Genomic DNA, 19,282 nt, shown 5'->3' on the forward strand with positions numbered 1-19,282 from the left:
TTCTCAAGTGCATCAGGTTCGTCCTGCCCCCAGCCTCCTTTTGTCACTTCTGCCTCTCTCCATCTCACTAACTTCTACTCATCCTTCACCTCTCAGCCTAAAATGCCACTCCTCTGAGGAAGCCTCCTCAGATGACCTAGGATTAGTTAGGAAACCCCTTCATTACAGTGTTCTTTGATAGCCCTTTGAACGCCTTTTAAATAACTAATTCTTATTTTAGCCTTTTAAATAATTCTCATTTTATGTACATTTTAAAAAATTTTTATTGGAGTATAGTTGACTTACAGTGTTACATTAATTTCTTCTGTACAACACAGTGATTCAGTTATATATATATATTCTTTTTCATATTTTTTCCATTGTGGTTTGTCACAGGATGTTGAATATAGTCCCCTGTGCTATTCAGTAAGACTTTGTTGTTTAGTCATCCTATATATAATAACTTGTCTCTGATAATACCAAATTCCCATTCCTTCCCTCCTCTATCCTCCCTACCCCTTGGCAACCACAAGTCTGTTCTCTATGTCTGTGAGTCTGTTTTTATTTTGTAGATACAGTGATTTGTATCATATTTTAGATTCCACATGTAAGTGTTATTATATGGTGTTTGTCTTTCTTTTTCTGCCTTATTTCACTTAGTATGGTAATCTCTAGGTCTGTCCTAGAGATTGCTGTAACATTCTTTTTGATGACTGAGTAATATTCCATTGTGTATATATACCATATCTTCTTTATCCATCCATCTGTTGATGGATATTAAGGTTGTTTCTATGTCTTGACTATTGTTTATAGTGCTGCTATCGACATAGGGTTGCATGTATCTTTTTGAATTGTAGTTTTATCTGGGTATATGCCCAGGAGTGAGATTGCTGGATCACATGGCAACTCTATTTTTAATTTTTTGAGGAGCCTCCATACTGTTTTCCTTAGTGGTTGCACCAGTTTATATTCTCACCAACAGTGTAAGCGGGTTCCCTTCTCTCCACAACCTCTCCAGCTCTTACTCTTTGTAGATTTTTTTGATGATGGCCATTCTGACTGATGTGAGGTGATACTTCATTATAGTTTTGATTTGCATTTCCCTGATAATTAGCAATGTTGAGTACCTTTTCATGTGCCTACGGGTATCTGTATATCTTCTGCCCATTTTTCCATTGGGCTGTTTGGTTTTTTGTTGTTGAGTTGTATGAGCTGTTTGTATTTTTTGGAAATCAAGCCCTGTTGGTTGCATCATTTGCAAATACTTTTTCCCATTCCATAGGTTGTCTTTTTTTTTTTTAATGATTTCCTTTGCTGTGCAAAAGCTTGTAAGTTTAAGTCACATTCATTTTTTGTTTTTATTTCTATTGCTTTGGGAGAGTGATCTGAGAAAACATCATTATGATTTATGTCAGAGAATATTTGCCTATGATCTCTGCTAGGAGTTTTATGGTGTCATGTCTTATGTTTAAGTCTGTAAGCTGTTTTGAGTTTATTTTTGTGCATGGTGTGAGGTCGTGTTCTAACTTCATTGATTTACATACAGCTGTTCAGGTTTCCCATCACCACTTGCTGAAGAGACTGTCTTTTTCATTTTATATTATTGCCTCCTTTGTTGAAGATTAATTGGCCATTGGTATGTGGGTTTTTTTTCTGGACTCCCTTTTTGGTTCCACTGATCTATATATGTCTGTTTTTGTGGTAATACCACACTGTTTTGATTACTATAGCTTTATAGTATTGCCTAAAGTCTGAGAGGGTTATGCCTCCTGCTATGTTCTTTTTCCTCAGGATTACTTTGGCAATTCTGGGTCTTTTATGGTTCCATATAAACATTAGGATCATTTGTTCTAGTTCTGTGAAAAATATCATGGGTAAGTTGATAGGGATCTCATTACATCTGTAGATTGCTTTGAGGAGTATGGCCATTAAATGCCAGTCTCCCCTAGCTGTAGGTTTCTTGAAGACAAGAGGCCAGGTCTGTGTTTTTCCAACATTATATAAGCCCAAGACCTAGTCCAGTGACTGGTACCTAGTAGGTGCCCAATATATCTGACAGAAGGAAAGAAGAGTTTGGGTGGCTTGCTCAAGATCATCAAGATAGTAAGTGACAGAGGATGGAAATGCAGTCTGTCCTGACAAACTGTGGCCCCTTGAGCCCTTTCCACACTGAGGCATCAGGCGCTTGAGGTTAAACTGTAATCTGCCTCCCTGTACTTTACCCCACTCAGCCGAAGGTCCTCCTCATACAGTCTCAGTGGGCTCTACGAACCGTTGGTTGCTGGGACCTTCTTGACTTGACAGGCTCATCTGGTAACTTTGTTGAAACATTGTGGGATTTGACCCTGCTGGCCTGTCACCGCATTAGCTCGCAGGGAGAATGGAGAAGCTAGAGGCCTAATAGAACTTTGCCTCAGTGTCCCTCCTATTCTCATTACCTCATCCAGGTTCTCTCTGATGCTGTATCCCTGCCCCAGTGTCCTGGGACAGAACTTGGAGTGGTTTGAGGTTAAGTTCTTCCTCAGAGCTTTCCTGTTCTGAGTTGGAGGGTTCCCCTTTCTCACTGCCGATGCCGTGGGCCAGAGTGAGTGGTGGTGTTCCTGTGCTGCATGAATGTGCAAGGATTTGGTGCCAGAGCTGGGCCCAGACTTCTTGGCCTCTCTTCTTGCTGTTCAGTTGATGTGCCTAAAAATACTCAGCCAGGCTCATTCAGAGTCATCAGCCTCTTGAACTCTGGCGGAGTCTCTCTCAGAGGTCCCCTCAGCACAAACATTCAGATTCCTGCTTTGGAGAATTGTAGTTAGTGGGCTCCCACGGGTTTGGCTTTGCCTTAACTCTCACTTATCCTTTTGCACTTTTGATACACAAATCAGAACCTTTTGAATTATTGGCCCTCACTGAGCTAAGTAGCTCCCTTCTGCAGTGTTCAGATGTCAGTGGACGTCTTGGGTAGGACTTGGGTTAGGAGTCAGGGGGCCTGGATTCTCATCGCAGCTAGTTTTTTTCCTTTCTGGGCTTTGATTTCCCCAGCGACGGGGCTGCTCAAGGTTAACAAGCTCACCTTGAGTCACTTCAGACATTCTTGCAAGATGGTGAGGCAGGGGTGAAGGCAGGAAACTCTATATTCATGGATTCTTGGGGCATCTCTACCTTCTGCGCCTGAGGACTTTTGGGAGTCAGGAGAGGCGCCTGGTGGGCTGCTGTCTATGGGGTCCCACAGGGTTGGACATGCCTGAAGCGACTTAGCAGCAGCAGCAGCAGCAGAGGCCACTTCTCAGAAGGGCTGCTTGGAGTCAGAGAAGCCCCATGTGGAGTGGAGGTTCTGGCAGACATAACTGTGTCCTCCCTACTCCCTGTCCCAGCTTCTACACGCCCACCCTTCTTCCACTGTTATCCCTCACCCAGCTAACGGGCTGTGAAGTTTTCAGAAGACAGTTGTTTGGAAACAAAAAACAGAGCAAACTGAAGTTAGAAAAATAACATTGCAAAAAAAGCTAAGCATAATCGATTTCCCTTTATAGGTACAGATCAAATTGTAATAATAAATACAGAAGCCTTTTAAAGAATTAATGTTACAGTTTTGCAAGATATGAAAGTTCTGGAGATGAGCTGCACAGCAATGTGAATATACTTACTGACATTACCAAACTGTATACTTAAAAATCATTAAGATAGTAAATTCTATATTATGTGTGTTTTACCATCATTTTTAAGACAATGAAAAGAAAAAAACGGTTTCAACAAATAAAATTCAAGTCTTTTATTCTTGGGATCAAGGGGAAATGCTATGTAGCTACTGAATGATAAACCACAAGGAAAGTATGCAAGATTTTGAATTTCTTTTTGGAGCATGAAATTGCTCATCCACTGTGATTAACCATGGTAATAAATAATCTTTTAAGGTATGGGCGTACCTCTTTTTATCATGCTTTGCTTTATTGGACTTTGCAGATAATTTTTGGTTTTGCTTTTTGCAAATTGAGGGCTTATGACACCCCTACATCAAGCAAGTCTATCAGCACCATTTTCCAACAGCTTTTGCTCACTTTATGTCTCTGTGTCGCATTTTGGTGCTTCTGGCAATATTTTGAATTTTTTCGTTGTTATTTGTTATGGTGATCTGTGGTCTTGGATGTTACTGTCATAGTTGGTTTTTTAGACATAATGCTATGGCACACCTAATAGTAAGTAGAAACATAACATTTAAATGCACTGGGAAACCAAAGAATTTGCATGACTCACTTTATTGTGGTGTTCTGGAATGGAACCCACAATATCTCTTGAGGTTTACCTGTTATATATGTTCATTAAGGAAAATTTGAGTACAGAAAATTTGAGTACAGAAAGTAGGCAAAATAAAAAACACCCATTTATAATCCTACTACCAAACATCACTGATTTGAATATTCTCATACATTTCCTTCTGATCTTTTGATTGATTTGGGCTTGCTTGTCTTTACATATGGTACCAACAGTACTGTGCCTCTAATTTTGTACCCTGCTTTTGATAATGTTGCATCTCATGCTTCAGTTGACTCACTGCCTATCTAGCCCTTTGAGTGGGTACCACAATTTATTGAGGCATCCTTCTGTTGTTGGTCGTTTGTGGTTCTTTCCATTTCTTTGTTTGTTTTTGTTTGCTTTTTTTTTTTTTTTTTACTTTTTTGCAAAAATATATGTAGCATAAAATTCACCATTTTAGCCATTGTTCAGTGCGCTATTTCCAAAATTTTTGATCATCCCAAACAGAAGCAATAACCCATTTCCTCCTCCCCACCACTAGTTACCTCTATTCTATTTTCTATCTATGAATTTGGCTATTCTAGATATTTTACAGAAATAGACTCATGTATCAGTGCAGTGTTTATCTTTTTGTGTCTGACTTGTTTTACTTAGCATGTTTCCAAGGTGCCTGCATGTTTTGGCATGTATCAGAACTTCATTATTCTTGTGACTGAGTAACATTGCATTGGAGGGATAAACCCCATTTTGTCTATCCATTCTCTGTTGATGGACACTTGGGTTGTTTCCACCTTTTAGCTATTTGTGATTAATGTTGCTGATGAGCATTGGTGTACAAGTGTGTGGTTAGGCCCAGTTTGTATTCTTTAGGAGTATTATCTAAGAATGGAATTGCTGTGTCATATGGTATTTCTATGTTTAACTTTTTGAGAGGTTGCCAGACTCTTTGCTTCTTTAGTTGTAAATAACACTTAAATGAGTATCTGTATGCATGAAGCTCTTTTGATACGTTTTTTAAGAGAAATTTCTTAAGGTGAAGTTAATGGGTTAAATGGTGTGGCAGTTTGTGACATCATGCCAAATGCTGTCCAGATGGGTTGAAGCTGTTTTACTGCTGCCACAAGTGCCTGAAATTCAGTCCTTGTCACCCAACCGCCATTGCACCAGGTATTTCACTGGTGTGCGTCTTGGAGAAGAGATGTTGCCCATCTGAGGGAACCATGGTGTGGCCAGAGTGGCTTAGCTGACGTAGCTCCCTGTCAGCAGCCCCTAGCCTTTCTCCCTGCCCATCTCCTTGCCCTGATGCTGACCAGCCCAGTCTGCAGGTTCTGTCTGATCTGACATCTCAGCCCATCTCTGGTCTAGTCCTTTCACCCCACCTGCCCCACAGAGATGAGGATGATTGACGGTGAACATTCTCCAGCTCGGGATTCTCTGCCTGCCATGTCACGTTCTCTCCAGAAGACCCCAGTCCTCGCTGGTATCATCCCACTTTGGTTGATTCTCACGTCTTTTCTGTCTTTTCCTCCTGCTCTTCTCTCCCAGTTCTACAGCGAGTCGGGCATGCCCACCAAACACCTCTCGGACAGTGTGTGTGCCGTGTGTGGGCAGCAGATCTTTGTGGATGTCAGTGAAGAGGGCATCATCGAGAACACGTATAGGCTGTCTTGCAATCACGTGTATCCTGCCTGGAGCTCCTGGGCTGCCTCTCTCACCACTCCAGTCAGGGAGGGAGGGGACGGTCATGACCCTGGGTGTGCCATCCAGACCTTTGAGGGGAGGGGAGTCAGAAGAGGCAGGCATCTGGGTGATGTCCTCTGCTAGGGAAGCCAATCCCCGGGAGTGGAAACGGCTGCCTCCTTTGGTCTTTCTCACAGATGGGAGCCACTCTTGCGTAAACAGCATGTATAGCCTGGCCAGGTCAGAAGGGAGCCTCATCTACACTAGCTGCTGCAAGATTGGGTCAGTCACCAGGGAGGAGCATCCTCTAACTGGCTCCCTCAGTGTTGGAATCAAATGCCCCTGAATGGCACCTCTGACATTTACCACGTCCTTACTTGGCTCCCATTCTGTGCCACGTGCTCTCCATTTTGCCCAGAGCGGCCCATAAGGCAGAGTTCATTAACCTCACTTCATGTATGAGGAAGCAGGGCCAGAGGTGTACTATCAGCTTGCCCAAGATGATATAGCTGGTAAGAGGTGAAGCCAGGGTTTGAACCTCCCTCCAGCTAGGGCCTGGACACCATGAAGCCCGTCCTGGGGCTGGAGTGCCATCCTGGCTGCCCACCATTTCCCTTGACCAGTGTGCCCAGATTCCACGAGTTCTGCATCCGCGGCTGGTGCATTGTGGGAAAGAAGCAGACATGTCCCTACTGCAAAGAGAAGGTAGACCTCAAGAGGATGTTCAGCAACCCGTATCCTTTTTTGGGTTCTTGTTGGGAGTGGGCAGTGGTAAGAAAGTACTGGCAAGCATTCAGGTGGGTGTTGGGGTGCTCCCTCCTGCCCCTAGTCTGGTACCTGCCCACCAGTCCATTTGGCTTGTGGTCTAGGGAGGTGGGTGGGATGTGGGGCAGGACCAACAGCTCAGCTTCTCCTCACCATTCAGGATCCCTCAAGGGTAAATCGGTAGTGACAGCAGTTTCCTTTGCCTGCCTGCTTACTGTGCACCTGGTGGCACTGTGCCAAGTGCTTTCCTTCTATTAGCTCACTCCGTTCTCTAGAGCCTTGTGACCTGGGTAATAGTATCCTCATTTTACCAGTGAAACAGTTTCAAGGTTGACTAACATTCTCAAGGTGATATAAGTAACGTGTGATGCCTCACCTATGACAGGAGGGGCTGGAGACCAGCCCTGACCCCTCCACTTTGAACACAGGACCTGTGCTGCTCTCAGCTGCCCCTGCCCCATTTCCCCTGGATCCAGGGACCTCTCCCAGTTGCCCTTTCTCTCTGTGTGGGAGTTTCCTGGCCCCTGGATACTAGCTGGGCTGTGGAGGGCCAGTGTTCCCTTTTATGGTTCCTTGCTTGGTTCTTTTGGGGTCTAGTTCAGTAACTCCACGGTCAAGCTGAGGGTCGGGGCTTCTCTTGGTTCTCAGTACTGGGCTGGACTGTGGTTCCTGATTCCCTCAGAGGAACTCCCCACAGTCTTGTGATGTCTGTGCTTCCCTGGAGCTGGATTCCCAGACTCCCTCTCCAGTGTCTTGCCCAGCAGTGAATTGTAAAGTGGAGGGAAGGGACTCCTCTCCAGGGCTGCTTGGCCTCAACAGGGCCCGCATGCTCAGTGCCCTTGGATGGGACTCCTTGGAGCCTCTCTACCAGGAGTTATCCCCTGTGACCAGCCTCTTGCTCTGCCTCTGTATGCCTCTGTCCCCACACTCAACCCCTTCCTTGACCTATAAAACTTCCCATTTTGGACAAGAAGCTTCGGGTTATCTTATCTCTTTCCCCATCTTCCCGAAGCCGTTGTCATGAGAAATCTACAGCAGTCTCAGGCTCACTGGCAGTCCCAGCTTACAGAAGAGGTCATGCAGAGCCCTCTCTGTATATCGGCCATGGAGAGCTTCATTTCACCGCTTCACCCTCTGCCTGTCTGTCCTATCCTCTGCACTGATCCCCTCTGCCCCACTTCCCCCATTCTCTGGGTTCAGCCCTGTGTTCCAACAGCGAGGTTGGGTGGGGCTTTCTAGAAAGCACCTGTCTTTGTAGGCTGATTTCTGTGAAGCATCTGGAATGTGTAGGCAGACCCTCTCACCCATCCCCTAGGCCAGCCTCAGCAGCTCGAATATGTAGCCTCTTTTCTTTAACTCACTGACAGCTGGGAGAGGCCTCATGTCATGTACGGGCAACTGCTGGACTGGCTTCGGTACTTGGTAGCATGGCAGCCTGTCATCATTGGCCTGGTGCAAGGCATCAACTATATCCTGGGCCTGGAATAGTCAGGAAGAAGCACATCCACCCACCATGGACCTCAGGGCACTCTCCTCCCTGCCCTCCAAGGCCTCCTGGGTGGGAAAGACTCAGAGGGGCGCTGGTCCACTCAGGACTCCTCCGGCTGTGTCCGGGCTGGGGAGGGAGGCGATGGAGAGCCAGCCGGTGGGGCTGTCAGCAGTGGGGGCTTTTTAAAAGAAAACTATTTTGATGAATATATTTAAAAACCTTTTTTATTGTGGAGCTTAGGAATTGCCCCAGTTCTTCCAGGCCTCACCTCCCTGCTTGAGCAGGGCAGGAGCAGAGCCACAACATTATTGATGTAAAGGAGTCATCTTACCTCTGGCTGTGAGCCCCAGGCCCTGCCCCCCTATTCCTTCCATGCGTGGGGCTCAAGCCTGGTACACTTAGTGCAGAAGGGCCAGAGAACTGTGGCCGGTGCCACTGAAGAGCGCTGAGGGGTGAAGTGTCCTTCCTCCCGGTTAAGGCCACGGGCGGGCCTTCCCTGTTGGGGGGGCCATAGGCTGGTTGAGGCAAGTGGAACCTTGCCATGGCTTTTCCAGTGAGGGAAGCCCTGGGACCTCAGAATTCCCTGAGAATTTGTTGGGGAACCTGCCCCTAAGCAGGGCTTACTCAGTCAAGAACAGAGATCATCTATACAGAGCAGTGATTGAGGGCTGCTTGTGCAAGCTGACGCTCTGCCCAGAAGTGGTGACATGTGCCGAACGCCACTGCCACATCACTTCCTTCCCTGCAAGCCTGAGTGAGCGTGTGTGTCTGTGTGTCTGCGGTGGAGGGACTGATAGACGTGAGACTTCTTCCTGTAGTCACGCGTTGTTCCCTTGAAGCTGCCAGGGGATTCCCAGGTCAAGGAATATCCTCATGTCAGCCCCATCATCCCTGGGTTCTGCCTGGGCCCAGCAGCACGAGTGCTGGGGTGGCTGGGAAGAGGGTCAGGGCCAGGTGAGTATGGTGTCTGAAAAGGGGTTTCAGGTAGGCCCCAGCTCTGGTTCTAGGGGTTTTGAAGGAAGTAGGAGGGCAAATATGAACTTTACCCGCTGGGTTCCTAGGGAATATGGCCCTTTGGGTGCAGAAGGAACTAAGCAGGATCTTGTCGTCTGCTCTTAATAAAGCTCCGTGAGCTGGATTGGAAAGCTGAGCATCCATCTTGCTTTTCTTCTTCCACCTCTTTCCCTGCAGTCCCTGGGGCTGCCTGGCCTCTGCTGCCTTTTTGCTCTTCCCATTTGAGAGCTGGGTCCTGTGAGTGGTGGGTCCTGTCCAACATCCCTGTGAGTGAGATGGCCTGCTGGGCTTCTGTCCTGTCGCAGAAGGGATCCTGGGTCATTACAGGGTGACTGTCCTCACGACCTGAGGTCAGTGCCCTGCCACAACCACCCCTCCCCCCAGTCACTCTCTTACCCAACTGTGGCTTACCCAACATGCAGCTCATGCCCATGGGCCCGTCCTCAGAGAGTGGAATGGGGCCTGGGGTCATCCTTTCACTTTTGTCCCTCCTTCCCCCACATTAGGGCTTCCCTAATGTGGCTCAGTGGTAAAGAATTCACCTGCATTGTGGGAAATGCAGGTTCGATCTCTGGGTTGGGAAGAAGCCCTGGAGAAGGAAATGGCAACCCACTCCAGTTTTCTTGCCTGGAGAATTCCATGGACAGAGGAGCCTGGTGGGCTACCAGGGGGTCACAGAGTCAGACACGACTTAACGAATAAACCACCCCCCCACCCCACCCACATTGGGTCTTGTGAGAAGCCAAGGCCAGGCTCTCCAAGGCACTCTCTCCATCCTTCAGTAGTCTTGAGTCCCGTGACCTCCCAGCAGCCCAACTTGGGCCTTATTTACACTCACAGGTAGAGTCCTGTCTCCTCTCCCTCGCATCCACACCCTCTTCCCCAGAAGACTGGGTCTCAGAAGCCCCGACAGTCTTGCCTCCTGACCTCCCTGCTCGAGACACTGGTGCTCCTAGAAAGGAGCTTCTCTGTGTCTTGCCGCCCAGAAGCTCCTGGGCAGGCGGTGGGGGAGGAACTGAGAAGATGTGAGCTAGAGCCCTGGAGAAGAGGAGTTGACTTTTAGTTTCCCACATCTAAATTGGAAATGTATGGTTTTTACACACACACAACACACTCGCCCCTTGAGATTGCAGCCATGTTCCTAATGCATCTTCCAAACCTCATTCCATCTCTTGGCCTCCCTGGCTCTGTCTCTAGGACCCCATCCTCCTGATCCCAGACACTCAGGTCTGGTCCTTCATACCTGCTCCATGGATCACCAGCCCTGGTCTCTCCGCCCCTGAGGCTGCATTTGTGACCCTGACTTCTGTAGCTCTATTGTTTCTCCAGCCAGTACTGGATTTACCCACTCTTCCCTGGAAAGCACCCTCTCCTCCCCGTAGGGCCAGTGCTCCAGCTTGTGTTCCAGGCTTGTCTGAGAGGTTCCTGTGGAGGCCGGGAAATGTAGCTCCCATGATGGGGCTCACATGGGGCCAAACACAGCCGAACTGAGCTGGGGAGCTCCAAAAGGGGTGGCTTCCAGAAAAGAGGGCTCTTCAGGGCTTCTTGGGAGCCAGGCAGGGGGAGTCTAGACTTCCTGGTGAGCTTAGATCTGTAGCTCTGGCCAAGGAGCTAGGATGACAGAAGTGAGAAGGATTCATGGGGGTGAGGAGCGGGTGTTAGGTTGGTTGGAGGGAGTGGGGAGCCTGAGAAGGGCCAGGATGTGGATGGGCTGGTGTGAGTCTGAAATGATCCACTTGATCCAACTTCAGGTCCCCAGTGCCTAGGGCAGTTGTCCCCTTGAATATGGTGTGACTGAAGGAAGAAGCAGGAGGCCTTTTCTGTTCACATAGAAGAGCAGAGTCTTGGGATGGAAGAATTCGTGTGTGAGAGATTTTCATTAGTTCGTGGCCCTGTGCACCCCTTGGAGGGTGAGGCTGAGGATGGTTGAAGACCCCAGGCTGATACCACCTGAAGAACAGGGGGCCTGGGAGTGAGTGAGGAGGTTCCCGGCCGCGGTCGGCTCCAGCTCAGCAGGAGGCACGGTGTGCAGGGACCTTCGGGACTGGGTCCAGACTGCTGTGGAGTACATACGCCTGCTGGTGGCCCGAGCCTGCTCTAGATCCCCTGCTTAAATAAAACTGAAAGTAAAATAGAAGGGGGAGGCAGTGCTTTCCCAGAAGGATTTCACTATCTATCCTGCCCTTCCCAGAACAGCTCTGGCAGTGGAGAGAATTTTTCCTCCCTTTGTGACTAGGTAAGTCCCTGGTCCTCTTTGGGCCACAGTTTCCATCCTGTAATGAAGGGTTTGATTGGACTAGTGATGAGTATAATGTTGATGGTAGGAAGAGCTAGGGTGGGGATCCGCCGGCGTTGTTTCTAGGGGCTGGAAGAGCTCCAGCCTGTGCTCGATGCCGGTCCTTCAGGAGCTGTCAGTTGGTACAGGTGGGCGGGACAGAGTGGACAGTGCCTGCAGCCCCCTGAAAGTCAGACCTAGGAAGGGGCTGTGGAGACCACAGGAAGGCCGTACTACGTGTGCCTGGAATCTGTAGGAGAAGCCGTTTGTCACGGTCGCCTCCCCCGCCTCCCAGAGAGGAAGTTGTCACAGATATATAGAGCAAGGCACAGCAGCTCCTGACACAGTTCATCATGACCATGAGACAGAACTGGATTCCAGGTGGGCCCTGGGGCAGTGCATGTGTGGGTGGAGGCGGTGGGGTGCGGCCTGAGACCAGAGAGGAGCCTGACCCCAGGTGGGTCCCCTCAGCTGCTGTGCTGTGGCTTTCAGCCTCTGGATGCTGTGCTCTGGCTCCATTCCAAGGTCTCCCTGTGCTCCATTCAGAGCTAAGAGCTAGGGCTGGAGGGGTCCTTCTGCTCCACCTGTTCCCAGCAGAGCCAAGAATCTGCCAGACTTAATCCTGGCAGCAGCTCCCTCTCCAAGCAAGAGCAGAGCTAGGATGCCGAGCAGTCCCGGGAGGTCAGACAGCTGCTGACCTCTGTGACTGTCCTCTCCTCAGACCCCAGCCCTCTTCGGGCCCTGCTCCTCTGTGCCCACATCATCTCCCACCTGGCCGGAGCCACACCTGTGCCTCAGGCCACCACAGCTGCCTCACCTGGGATGGCAAAGGACCCCTGCTCCTCGCGGGCCCCAGTGCTCCCAGCAGCTAAGCAGTGCCCAGCGTTGACAGTGACCTGGCCAGCAGTGGAAGTCTCACTGAGTAAGGAGCTATTCCAATGGGATGGGAGGGCACAGTGGCGCCAAGGGTGGGTTCGCCTCTGAGCATGCACCCCCCCCCCCAGCCTTCTGCCACGTAGCCTGTCACCAACCAAGCAGTTTGGTTGAGTAGTGGGCATTCTCCCTCTCCCACCCAGCATCGCGAGTTGGTGCAGGGCTCAGCTGACAGCTCCCAAGATGCTGTCATGTGGGATGGAGAGGACTCAGAAGAACAGTCAGAGGACTTCCAGAGCCCTGACTGAGGTGGCTCCAAGCCCGGCCCTTCCTCCCAGGGCCCACCTACCCTCTGGCCTCCTTAGTTGAGCGATTGCCTACTGTGCTGCCTCCTTGGCCAGAGCTCCTAGAGTCACTGAAGCTGGGTGCTAGAAACCCTGGGGCATTCTGAAGAAACAAGCTCAGGAGTCAAGGACCCATCCCCAGATTCCTCTTGCTCAGCCTTCCCCTTGGACTTTCCATTCCAGATTCCTGAATCGTGGGGCAGGGCGGGCAGACCATGGCGGAGGCGGGAGGGTCTGCCCTACAGAAGGACTAACAGCCACATGTGCCCTTTAGATGGAACGCTGACCTTGTCCTGTACCGCCTGCAGCCGTTTCCCCCACTTCAGCATCCTCTACTGGCTGGGCAACAGCTCCTTCATCGAGCACCTCCCAGGCCGGCTGTGGGAGGGCAGCACCAGGTGAGGGCGTGGTGGTGAGCCTGGCTGGAGGGAGGCCGCCTGCTGCGGTCCTCTCAGCCTTTCCCTCTCCTCTGCTCCAGGCGGGAGTACAGGGGCAAGTGGACCCAGCTGTGGAGGCCCTTGGTGCTGGAGGAGCTGAGCCCTACCCTGCGAGATACCAACTTCTCCTGTGTTTTCATGGATCCTGGGCAGACTGTCCAGCGTCACCTTGTCCTGGCCCAGCTCTGGGTGAGGAACCCAAGGGAGGGCCTCCGGGACATAAGGAGCCCTGCTTCAGTGTGGGAAGGAAAGGGTGGGCCTTGCCCACAGCAGCCTCCAGTTGATGCCCACTGACTGCCTGACCCTGAGGTGGAAACTAAAAGGACAGGACTCAGGCAGGAGAGACCTGGCCTAGAAGAAAGTAACAAGGGATGTTCTTCCCACCTTGGCCCTGATCCTTGTTTGCTTCACTCCCCCAGGCTGGGCCGAAGACAAGTGTGCCCCGTGCCACAGGAAGCCCCGCCCTCCAGCCAGTCCCCTCTGCTACACCATCCTGATGGTGAACCCAAGCTCCACCGCTGCCTGGTTGAAACACCACCTCCTCACTGAGGTTCAGGCCACAGTCTGCATCGACTTAATATATTTGTTTCCTCCGTGGGCTCCTGGGACACGGGCAGAGGCTGCTTCTGACCCACAGCTATATCCCTGTCAGCAAGGCTCAAGGCGGGGGGCATTCATAAACCATCTTCAATGGCAGCGTCTGACGTGTGCCCACTTATCCTTTAGGCCGTCGTTCTACCACAGAACAAGGCTCGTGCAAGGAGGGAGTGTGGATGAGAGAAGTTACCACTCTGAAGCTGAAGACAAAACCAGATTCAGGGACACAGGCCCTCACAAGAGGCCGGCTGGTAACGCTCCTCAGGAGCAGAGGCCAGAAACAGAGGGGAAAGGCCAGGAGAAGGGATTTGAGAGAAGGTCTGGAGTCTCCCTGCTTCCCCCCACACAAATCGAGGCATCTCGGCATTCAAGGGAGAAAAAATAGACTTTATTTACAAGTAATAACATTTAGAAAAGATCCATCTCTGGCCCTTAAAAACCTTCCCATCACTCCAAATCCCACCCCAGTGCAAATCTGGGGAGGGTGGGCGATGGGAGCTGCCACTGAGGGCTGCCCCCAACCCCCACGAGGTGCAGGGCCCTTCTGGAAAAGAGCATCCTTTGGGCAACTGGGTCCTTAGGTGGATGGGTGCACCTGGGGGTGGGGTGCTCCCACTAGGTCAGTGCCCAGTCCTGGACTTCAAGAGCAAGGGCCCTTGCGAGGCCCAGCGGCCAGGAGCAGCAGGGACCAGGGCCTGCTCCTCCAATGGTCCCTTCTAGTTCCAGAGGCTGGGAGGACTGGCTAGGCCCAAGGACCCAGCCACACAAAGCCAGCCTCAAATCTGGTTGTGATGGAGAAGTGACTTGACTCTAGGAAAACATCAGGAGGCAAGGCAGGGAGAGGACCCAGACTTCCCAGGCTCTGGGCCACTCTTGACACACCTGTTCACCTGGGGATGGTCCAGGTCCCGGTCAGGGTGTGGGCAGGCATCACTGTCTCTAGGATTTTGGCCACTGTTGGCCTGGGAGCTTAGAGAAGGCACTGAAAGGGACAGAAGGAGAAGGACCAGGCGAGGGCAGCATCAAGAACACAGGTGGGGCCACTCACTGGTACTTGCTGTTTAGTGCTTCGCCTGGAAGAGAGAAACAGCTGCTCAGTGCCAGCCTGCACCCCCTCCTGCTCTCACACGCCCAGACTAGGGTGGTGTCCTTGCTGCAGCCCTGGACCCATCTACCGCAGGTTTGCAAGGCCTGGTTTCACCTGAGCAGCTCTGGGTGTTTTAGCCTCTGCTTTCCTCAATGAGGAGCAGCTAACCAGAGGGGACCACCTGCTGTCAGCCCTCGCCCTCCAGGGGCCTACTTGGCCTGCCTGGAAGGAGCCCTGGGGTGGTTGGGTGGGGGTCACCCATGCTCCTTATGGATTTCTAGGAGCCAAACCCTCCCCCTTCCCTGTCAGTGCCCGCACCTTGCCCTTGGCCCGGGGGGTGGCAGCGGCGATGGCGGCAGCAGTGGCGGCGCTGGCTGTGGTGGTGGCGATGCGTGGAGAGCGGCGGGTCCCGCTGCGGGGGTTGGGCGAGGCTTTGGAGGGGGCTTTCTTCGAGGCTGCCTTCCGCAGAAGGCTGTTCCCAAGCTTCTTGGGTGTGTTGAGGATGCTGAAGGCCATAGACTGGCGGCGGTCAGCCTGTTGGGAAGGGCTGTCAAACTGGGGGCACCGCTGGCCACACAGCTGCTCTAGGGCTCAGCTGGCTGGGACCCTCCAGGCTCTCCCTTCAGCCCCCGGCTAACCTGTTTAACAACAGCTGGAACTGCCTTCTTTTGGGCCTCGGTAGTGCTCTGTCTGCGCCCTTCGTGTCGGTCCCGGGGGGTCATGGGGCGCGGGAAACAGGTGGTGGCCTTCTTTGACTACAGGGAAAAGGACGGTTAGGCCAAGAGCACGAGAGACAAGTGCACTGTGTCCAGCCAGCACGGGCCTCCCTCCTGCATCAGGAGACTCCCCGCTAGTAGGCTCACAAACATGGCGGCCGCTAGAGATGACAAAAGCCCAAGTCACCCACCTCGGGTGTGCCGGGACCCTGGTGGGTCTCTGAGGAAACCCGCTTGCGCTGCTGCCGAGTGGTGATGCCAGCACCCTCAGCTATCTGGGTTGGCTGTATGCTGGCTCGGCGCAGGGTCTCCCGGGGGTCGCCGGTTTTTATCTCCTCATCTGTGATGGCAGGCAGGCTCAGGGAAGGCTGTGAGGGGTAGAAGTGGTCAGTGGACCCAAGCTGTTTGGAGATGGAGCAGGACCACCCTAGAACTCCTCACAGGCTGGGAATCTGGAACCCTCCTCTTGCAAACGGCTCCCCTCTTGTCTTCCTGCCTACGCCCTGCACCATAGCCACAAGGAGCCGTCCCTAGAGACCTCTGCGAATTCCTGCTCTCCCCAGACCCTCCTCCTGAGTTCCTCCCTGCCCGCTAGTTGACTAGAAGCAGGTCCCCCTCCTTGGCAGGCTGGGAAACTGGGGAGGGATGTCCAGGAGGAAGAGGGAAGCCAGCAGGGGCGGGTCCCTGGCAGGGGACCTCAGAGCTCACCCTGGACTCCAGGGGGTAGCAGGTCTTCAGATGCGGTGGGCATACTCGGTTGCGCTGCTGCAGCTCTGCAATGCGGTTCCAGTCATCCAGCTGCTCAGGCTCATCCTGGCAGGTGCCCACATAGAAGCTGTTCCTGCCTGTGGCAGGGCAGGGAAACAGCAACAAGTAGGGCTGCAAGGCCAGCACAAGAGAGTGGAGGCAGCACCCCGCCGGCCTTGGTGCCACTCCTAGCCCTTGAATTCCAGCACCCCAGGGTCCTGCTCTACTCCATGCTGCAGCTACGGGCACGTGGCTCACAACCATCTGCTCCCTGGGGACTGGCTCCCTGCTCCTCCCTGGGGTCCCATGCAGAGCTTGTGACACCAAAAGAAACTATTGGAAGGCCAAGAATCCATACCCAGAGCGCTCCCTGAAGGCAAGAGCCTCAGAAAGGAATCTGAGGATAGATCCCTGGCAGTCTGGCCCCCCTGGCAGCCCCTCCCAACCTGAGAAGGGGCCTGGAGCACTCCTGTACTGGGAATCCCTGGCCCCTCGTGAAGCAAAGCGTTTGGCTGAGAATGACATCAGCCTTACTGCCTAGCACAGTCCGAGTGAACAACAGGCAGGGAGGAGAGAGGGAAGCCGCTGGATTGCAGCTTGTCCTTTGGCTGTGTCAGGATCTGTCTCCAGTTTAGTGTTCGGGGGTGTCAGGCACCCCCAGTCCCCTCACCTGGAGGGGCGCCACTGGACATCCCGGCCTGGGAACGGCGAGCGGAGCTGCGAGTGGTGGGCCGGTAGCCAGGCAGGCTGAGCAGAGTGGAGTTGCCGTCGTCGGGAGAGCCCAGGCGGGCTAGAGACTGGGTGGAGGAGGCGGCTCTCAGGCCAGCCTGGGAAGCGGGGGCTGACTGTGTGCTATAGAAGGAGGAGTTGGCACTGTCTGGATCCTCCACATCCAGCTTCTGGAAGAGAGGACGCACCTGCTGCAGTGGGGGTGGGCCCTGACATCCTGGGACATCCCTGGTGGTCCACCAGCTAAGACTGAACCCAATGCAGGGGGGTTTGATCCCCGGCCAGGGAACTAGGTCCCACATGCCACAACTAAGACCCCCGCCAAGCACAGCCAAATACATCCACATTTAAAAAAAAAAAAGCCTCCCATTTCCTTTCCCAAAGAGCCTCAGATCCCACAGCTGCCCGTGTCCACACTGCTTTGCACGGTTTCCTCAGCTGCCTGTCTAAAAGAAATGGGCCTTGTTAATCCCACACAAGGTGCTGAGGCTGTCAGGACTCCTGTCCATTGTTCCATTGAGTCTGTTCGCAGTGCTCTGAGGGAGGGTGGGCCGAGTGCGTCAGACTGTCTTAGAAGTGAGGTACACGGGCATGAAAGGACTGGCCTGAAGGTCACAGAGCAGGGGATAGAGCTGGGGCTGGACCCGCGTCTCCTGAGCACATCAGGCTTGTCCCACAGGTCCCTCTGACCAACCGCACCAGGGGACCATCTTTTAGAACTTCAGTTTCTTGGTAGCTGAAGTGCTCCCCTCCTCTCGTCCCCAGCTTCCTTGGGATGTGGAAACAAGGACCAGAGCCCCAGGCAGGCAGGCAGCCCCCTGGGCAGCACAAGGTATCCGTGGCCCAGGGCACGTGCTGGGAGGCAGGGGCTGGGTGGCTTCTCTGCATGTCCCCTTGAGCCTGCGCAGGGTCGCCGCTGTACACAGACAGTGGACAGGCAGCCGAAGCCAGCCTGGCCCCTTTCTACAGGAGGCCAAAGCAAGTCACTGCCCTGCTGCTGTCGTCTGTGGGTGTGGACCAGTCAGCCCTGCCCCTCCGGAGGCGGTTTTGGAGACCTGATGGAGAGAGGCCCTGGAGAGGAAGCTAGCGGTGCTGTCCTATAGCCCCGTCCCCGTTCGCAGCAGCCTGACCTTGCTGACCTTGGTCATGGTGATGTTGATGATCTGCGTGGTGCGCCGACGAGCGGAGCGGGTCTTCCGGCTTGAGTCCAGGGAGATGTCCCCCAGGGAGTCCAGGCTGCTCTCCAGGGGGGCCTGACCCCGAGCAGGGATGGGCGTGAAGTAGAGGCTCTCCAGGGACTCCACTTTGGGGGGCAGACGCTGGGAGATGGGGGAGGCTGGCTCTCCGGGGATGCTCGTGCCATCCGGCTGGGTGCGAGGCAACTTGCTGTGAGGAAAAAGCTGCTGAGGCACCATTCCTGGGGCTACACCGGATTTTGTCCATCCTTTTGTTCCAGTGACATTTATTACAAGACCACCAGGTCAAGCACCCCACCCTCTGATTTTTCGGAGGTACCAAGAAGAGTCCTTGACTGGGGCCCTGCCTTCCATCTGCTCCTTCGTTAGTGAGCCCACCCACCTCATGGCGCCCTGAGCTCCTCCATACAGGCAACTCCCAGACCCTGCTCTCCAGACCCTCCCAGACGCAGCCCCAGACTGCCCCTCTGGACTCCACAACGACATGTCCCAAATTAAGTCCACTGTCTGTTCCTCCTCCTCTATTCCCTATTATAGCCAACACAAAGCTGGGGGGAGCAACCTCCAGCCAGCCTCCATCTCTTCCCTTTCCTGCCAAACCCAAGAGCCCCTTAACCACACCCCACTCCTTTCCTTCCCTGTCTGCCTCGTCCCCTCTCACCTCGACTACAACAGCCTCTGAGAGACACACGGTGGTGACAAGCAAGGACTCAAGCCAGGCTGCCTGGGGTCAAGCCTAGCCTTGCCACTGTGGGACCCCGGGCTGCCCCAGTTTCCTCTGTGAAAGGAGATAATCATAGACTCTACCTCAGAGAGTTGTTATGGGATAAATGAATTCGTATTTCTCAGGTGTATGTAACAGTATCTCTGGCACATATAAGCGTTTAACATAAAAATACCTTTATAGTTCTCATTAAAGTTTCAGTTTTCCCTATCAGGATTGGTAGGCCAAGATGCAAAACTGACCATGTGCTCAACTGCAAACCCTTCCGAGGCCCCTCGGTGCCTTTATGATCAGGTCTAAACGGCAGCCTCCTTCAGTGGGGAATCCAGCCTGCCCTGAGGGGCCTGGGCCCAAGCCCTCCCACCTCACTGTCCAGCCAGGCTCCTTC

At 52.6% G+C, this 19,282-nt stretch overlaps 3 protein-coding genes across 25 annotated transcripts in view; 2 read left to right on the forward strand and 1 right to left on the reverse strand.

The window, feature by feature from the left end:
* RNF121 (ring finger protein 121) overlaps positions 1-9,300 on the forward strand; it is an 87,508-nt gene extending 78,208 nt beyond the window's left edge. For all 3 annotated transcript variants that reach the window (XM_081539408.1, XM_081539407.1, XM_081539409.1), the window contains 3 exons: positions 5,767-5,900; positions 6,534-6,635; positions 8,034-9,300. In XM_081539408.1, the coding sequence (XP_081395534.1) occupies positions 5,767-5,900; positions 6,534-6,635; positions 8,034-8,154 (357 nt within the window). In that variant the 3' untranslated portion in view covers positions 8,155-9,300. The remainder of the gene's footprint in view (positions 1-5,766; positions 5,901-6,533; positions 6,636-8,033) is intronic.
* A 459-nt stretch (positions 9,301-9,759) lies between these two features.
* Positions 9,760-13,794, forward strand: IL18BP (interleukin 18 binding protein). Of its 5 annotated transcripts, XM_081539417.1 has the most exons (6): positions 11,345-11,405; positions 11,740-11,825; positions 12,166-12,366; positions 12,936-13,059; positions 13,140-13,287; positions 13,518-13,794. In XM_081539417.1, exons 2-6 carry the CDS (start codon positions 11,798-11,800, stop codon positions 13,593-13,595), a joined length of 579 nt encoding a protein of 192 aa, XP_081395543.1. In that variant the 5' UTR covers positions 11,345-11,405; positions 11,740-11,797; the 3' UTR covers positions 13,596-13,794. The 5 variants fall into 5 exon arrangements, with proteins under 5 accessions (XP_081395542.1, XP_081395540.1, XP_081395544.1 ...); XM_081539416.1 differs by having other exon boundaries at positions 9,760-11,825; XM_081539415.1 differs by lacking the exon at positions 13,518-13,794 and having other exon boundaries at positions 13,140-13,480.
* Positions 13,795-14,061: 267 nt separating this feature from the next.
* The window catches only part of NUMA1 (nuclear mitotic apparatus protein 1), a 72,303-nt gene continuing 67,082 nt past the window's right edge, over positions 14,062-19,282 (reverse strand). For 11 of the 17 annotated variants that reach the window (XM_081539397.1, XM_081539388.1, XM_081539401.1 and 8 more), the window contains 7 exons: positions 18,114-18,360; positions 16,916-17,144; positions 16,207-16,343; positions 15,690-15,866; positions 15,421-15,537; positions 15,101-15,316; positions 14,062-14,768 (listed from right to left, as the gene is read on the reverse strand). In XM_081539397.1, the coding sequence (XP_081395523.1) occupies positions 14,757-14,768; positions 15,101-15,316; positions 15,421-15,537; positions 15,690-15,866; positions 16,207-16,343; positions 16,916-17,144; positions 18,114-18,360 (1,135 nt within the window). In that variant the 3' untranslated portion in view covers positions 14,062-14,756. Of the gene's footprint in view, positions 14,769-15,100; positions 15,317-15,420; positions 15,538-15,689; positions 15,867-16,206; positions 16,344-16,915; positions 17,145-18,104; positions 18,361-19,282 lie in introns of all 17 variants that reach the window. The other 6 variants (XM_081539394.1, XM_081539385.1, XM_081539395.1 and 3 more) reach the window with 1 other exon arrangement.

Source organism: Giraffa tippelskirchi, chromosome 11 (assembly GCF_054371585.1).
Source record: "Giraffa tippelskirchi isolate mGirTip1 chromosome 11, T2T-mGirTip1v1.2.pri, whole genome shotgun sequence".
In the NCBI taxonomy this organism is placed as follows: Eukaryota; Metazoa; Chordata; class Mammalia; order Artiodactyla; family Giraffidae; genus Giraffa; species Giraffa tippelskirchi.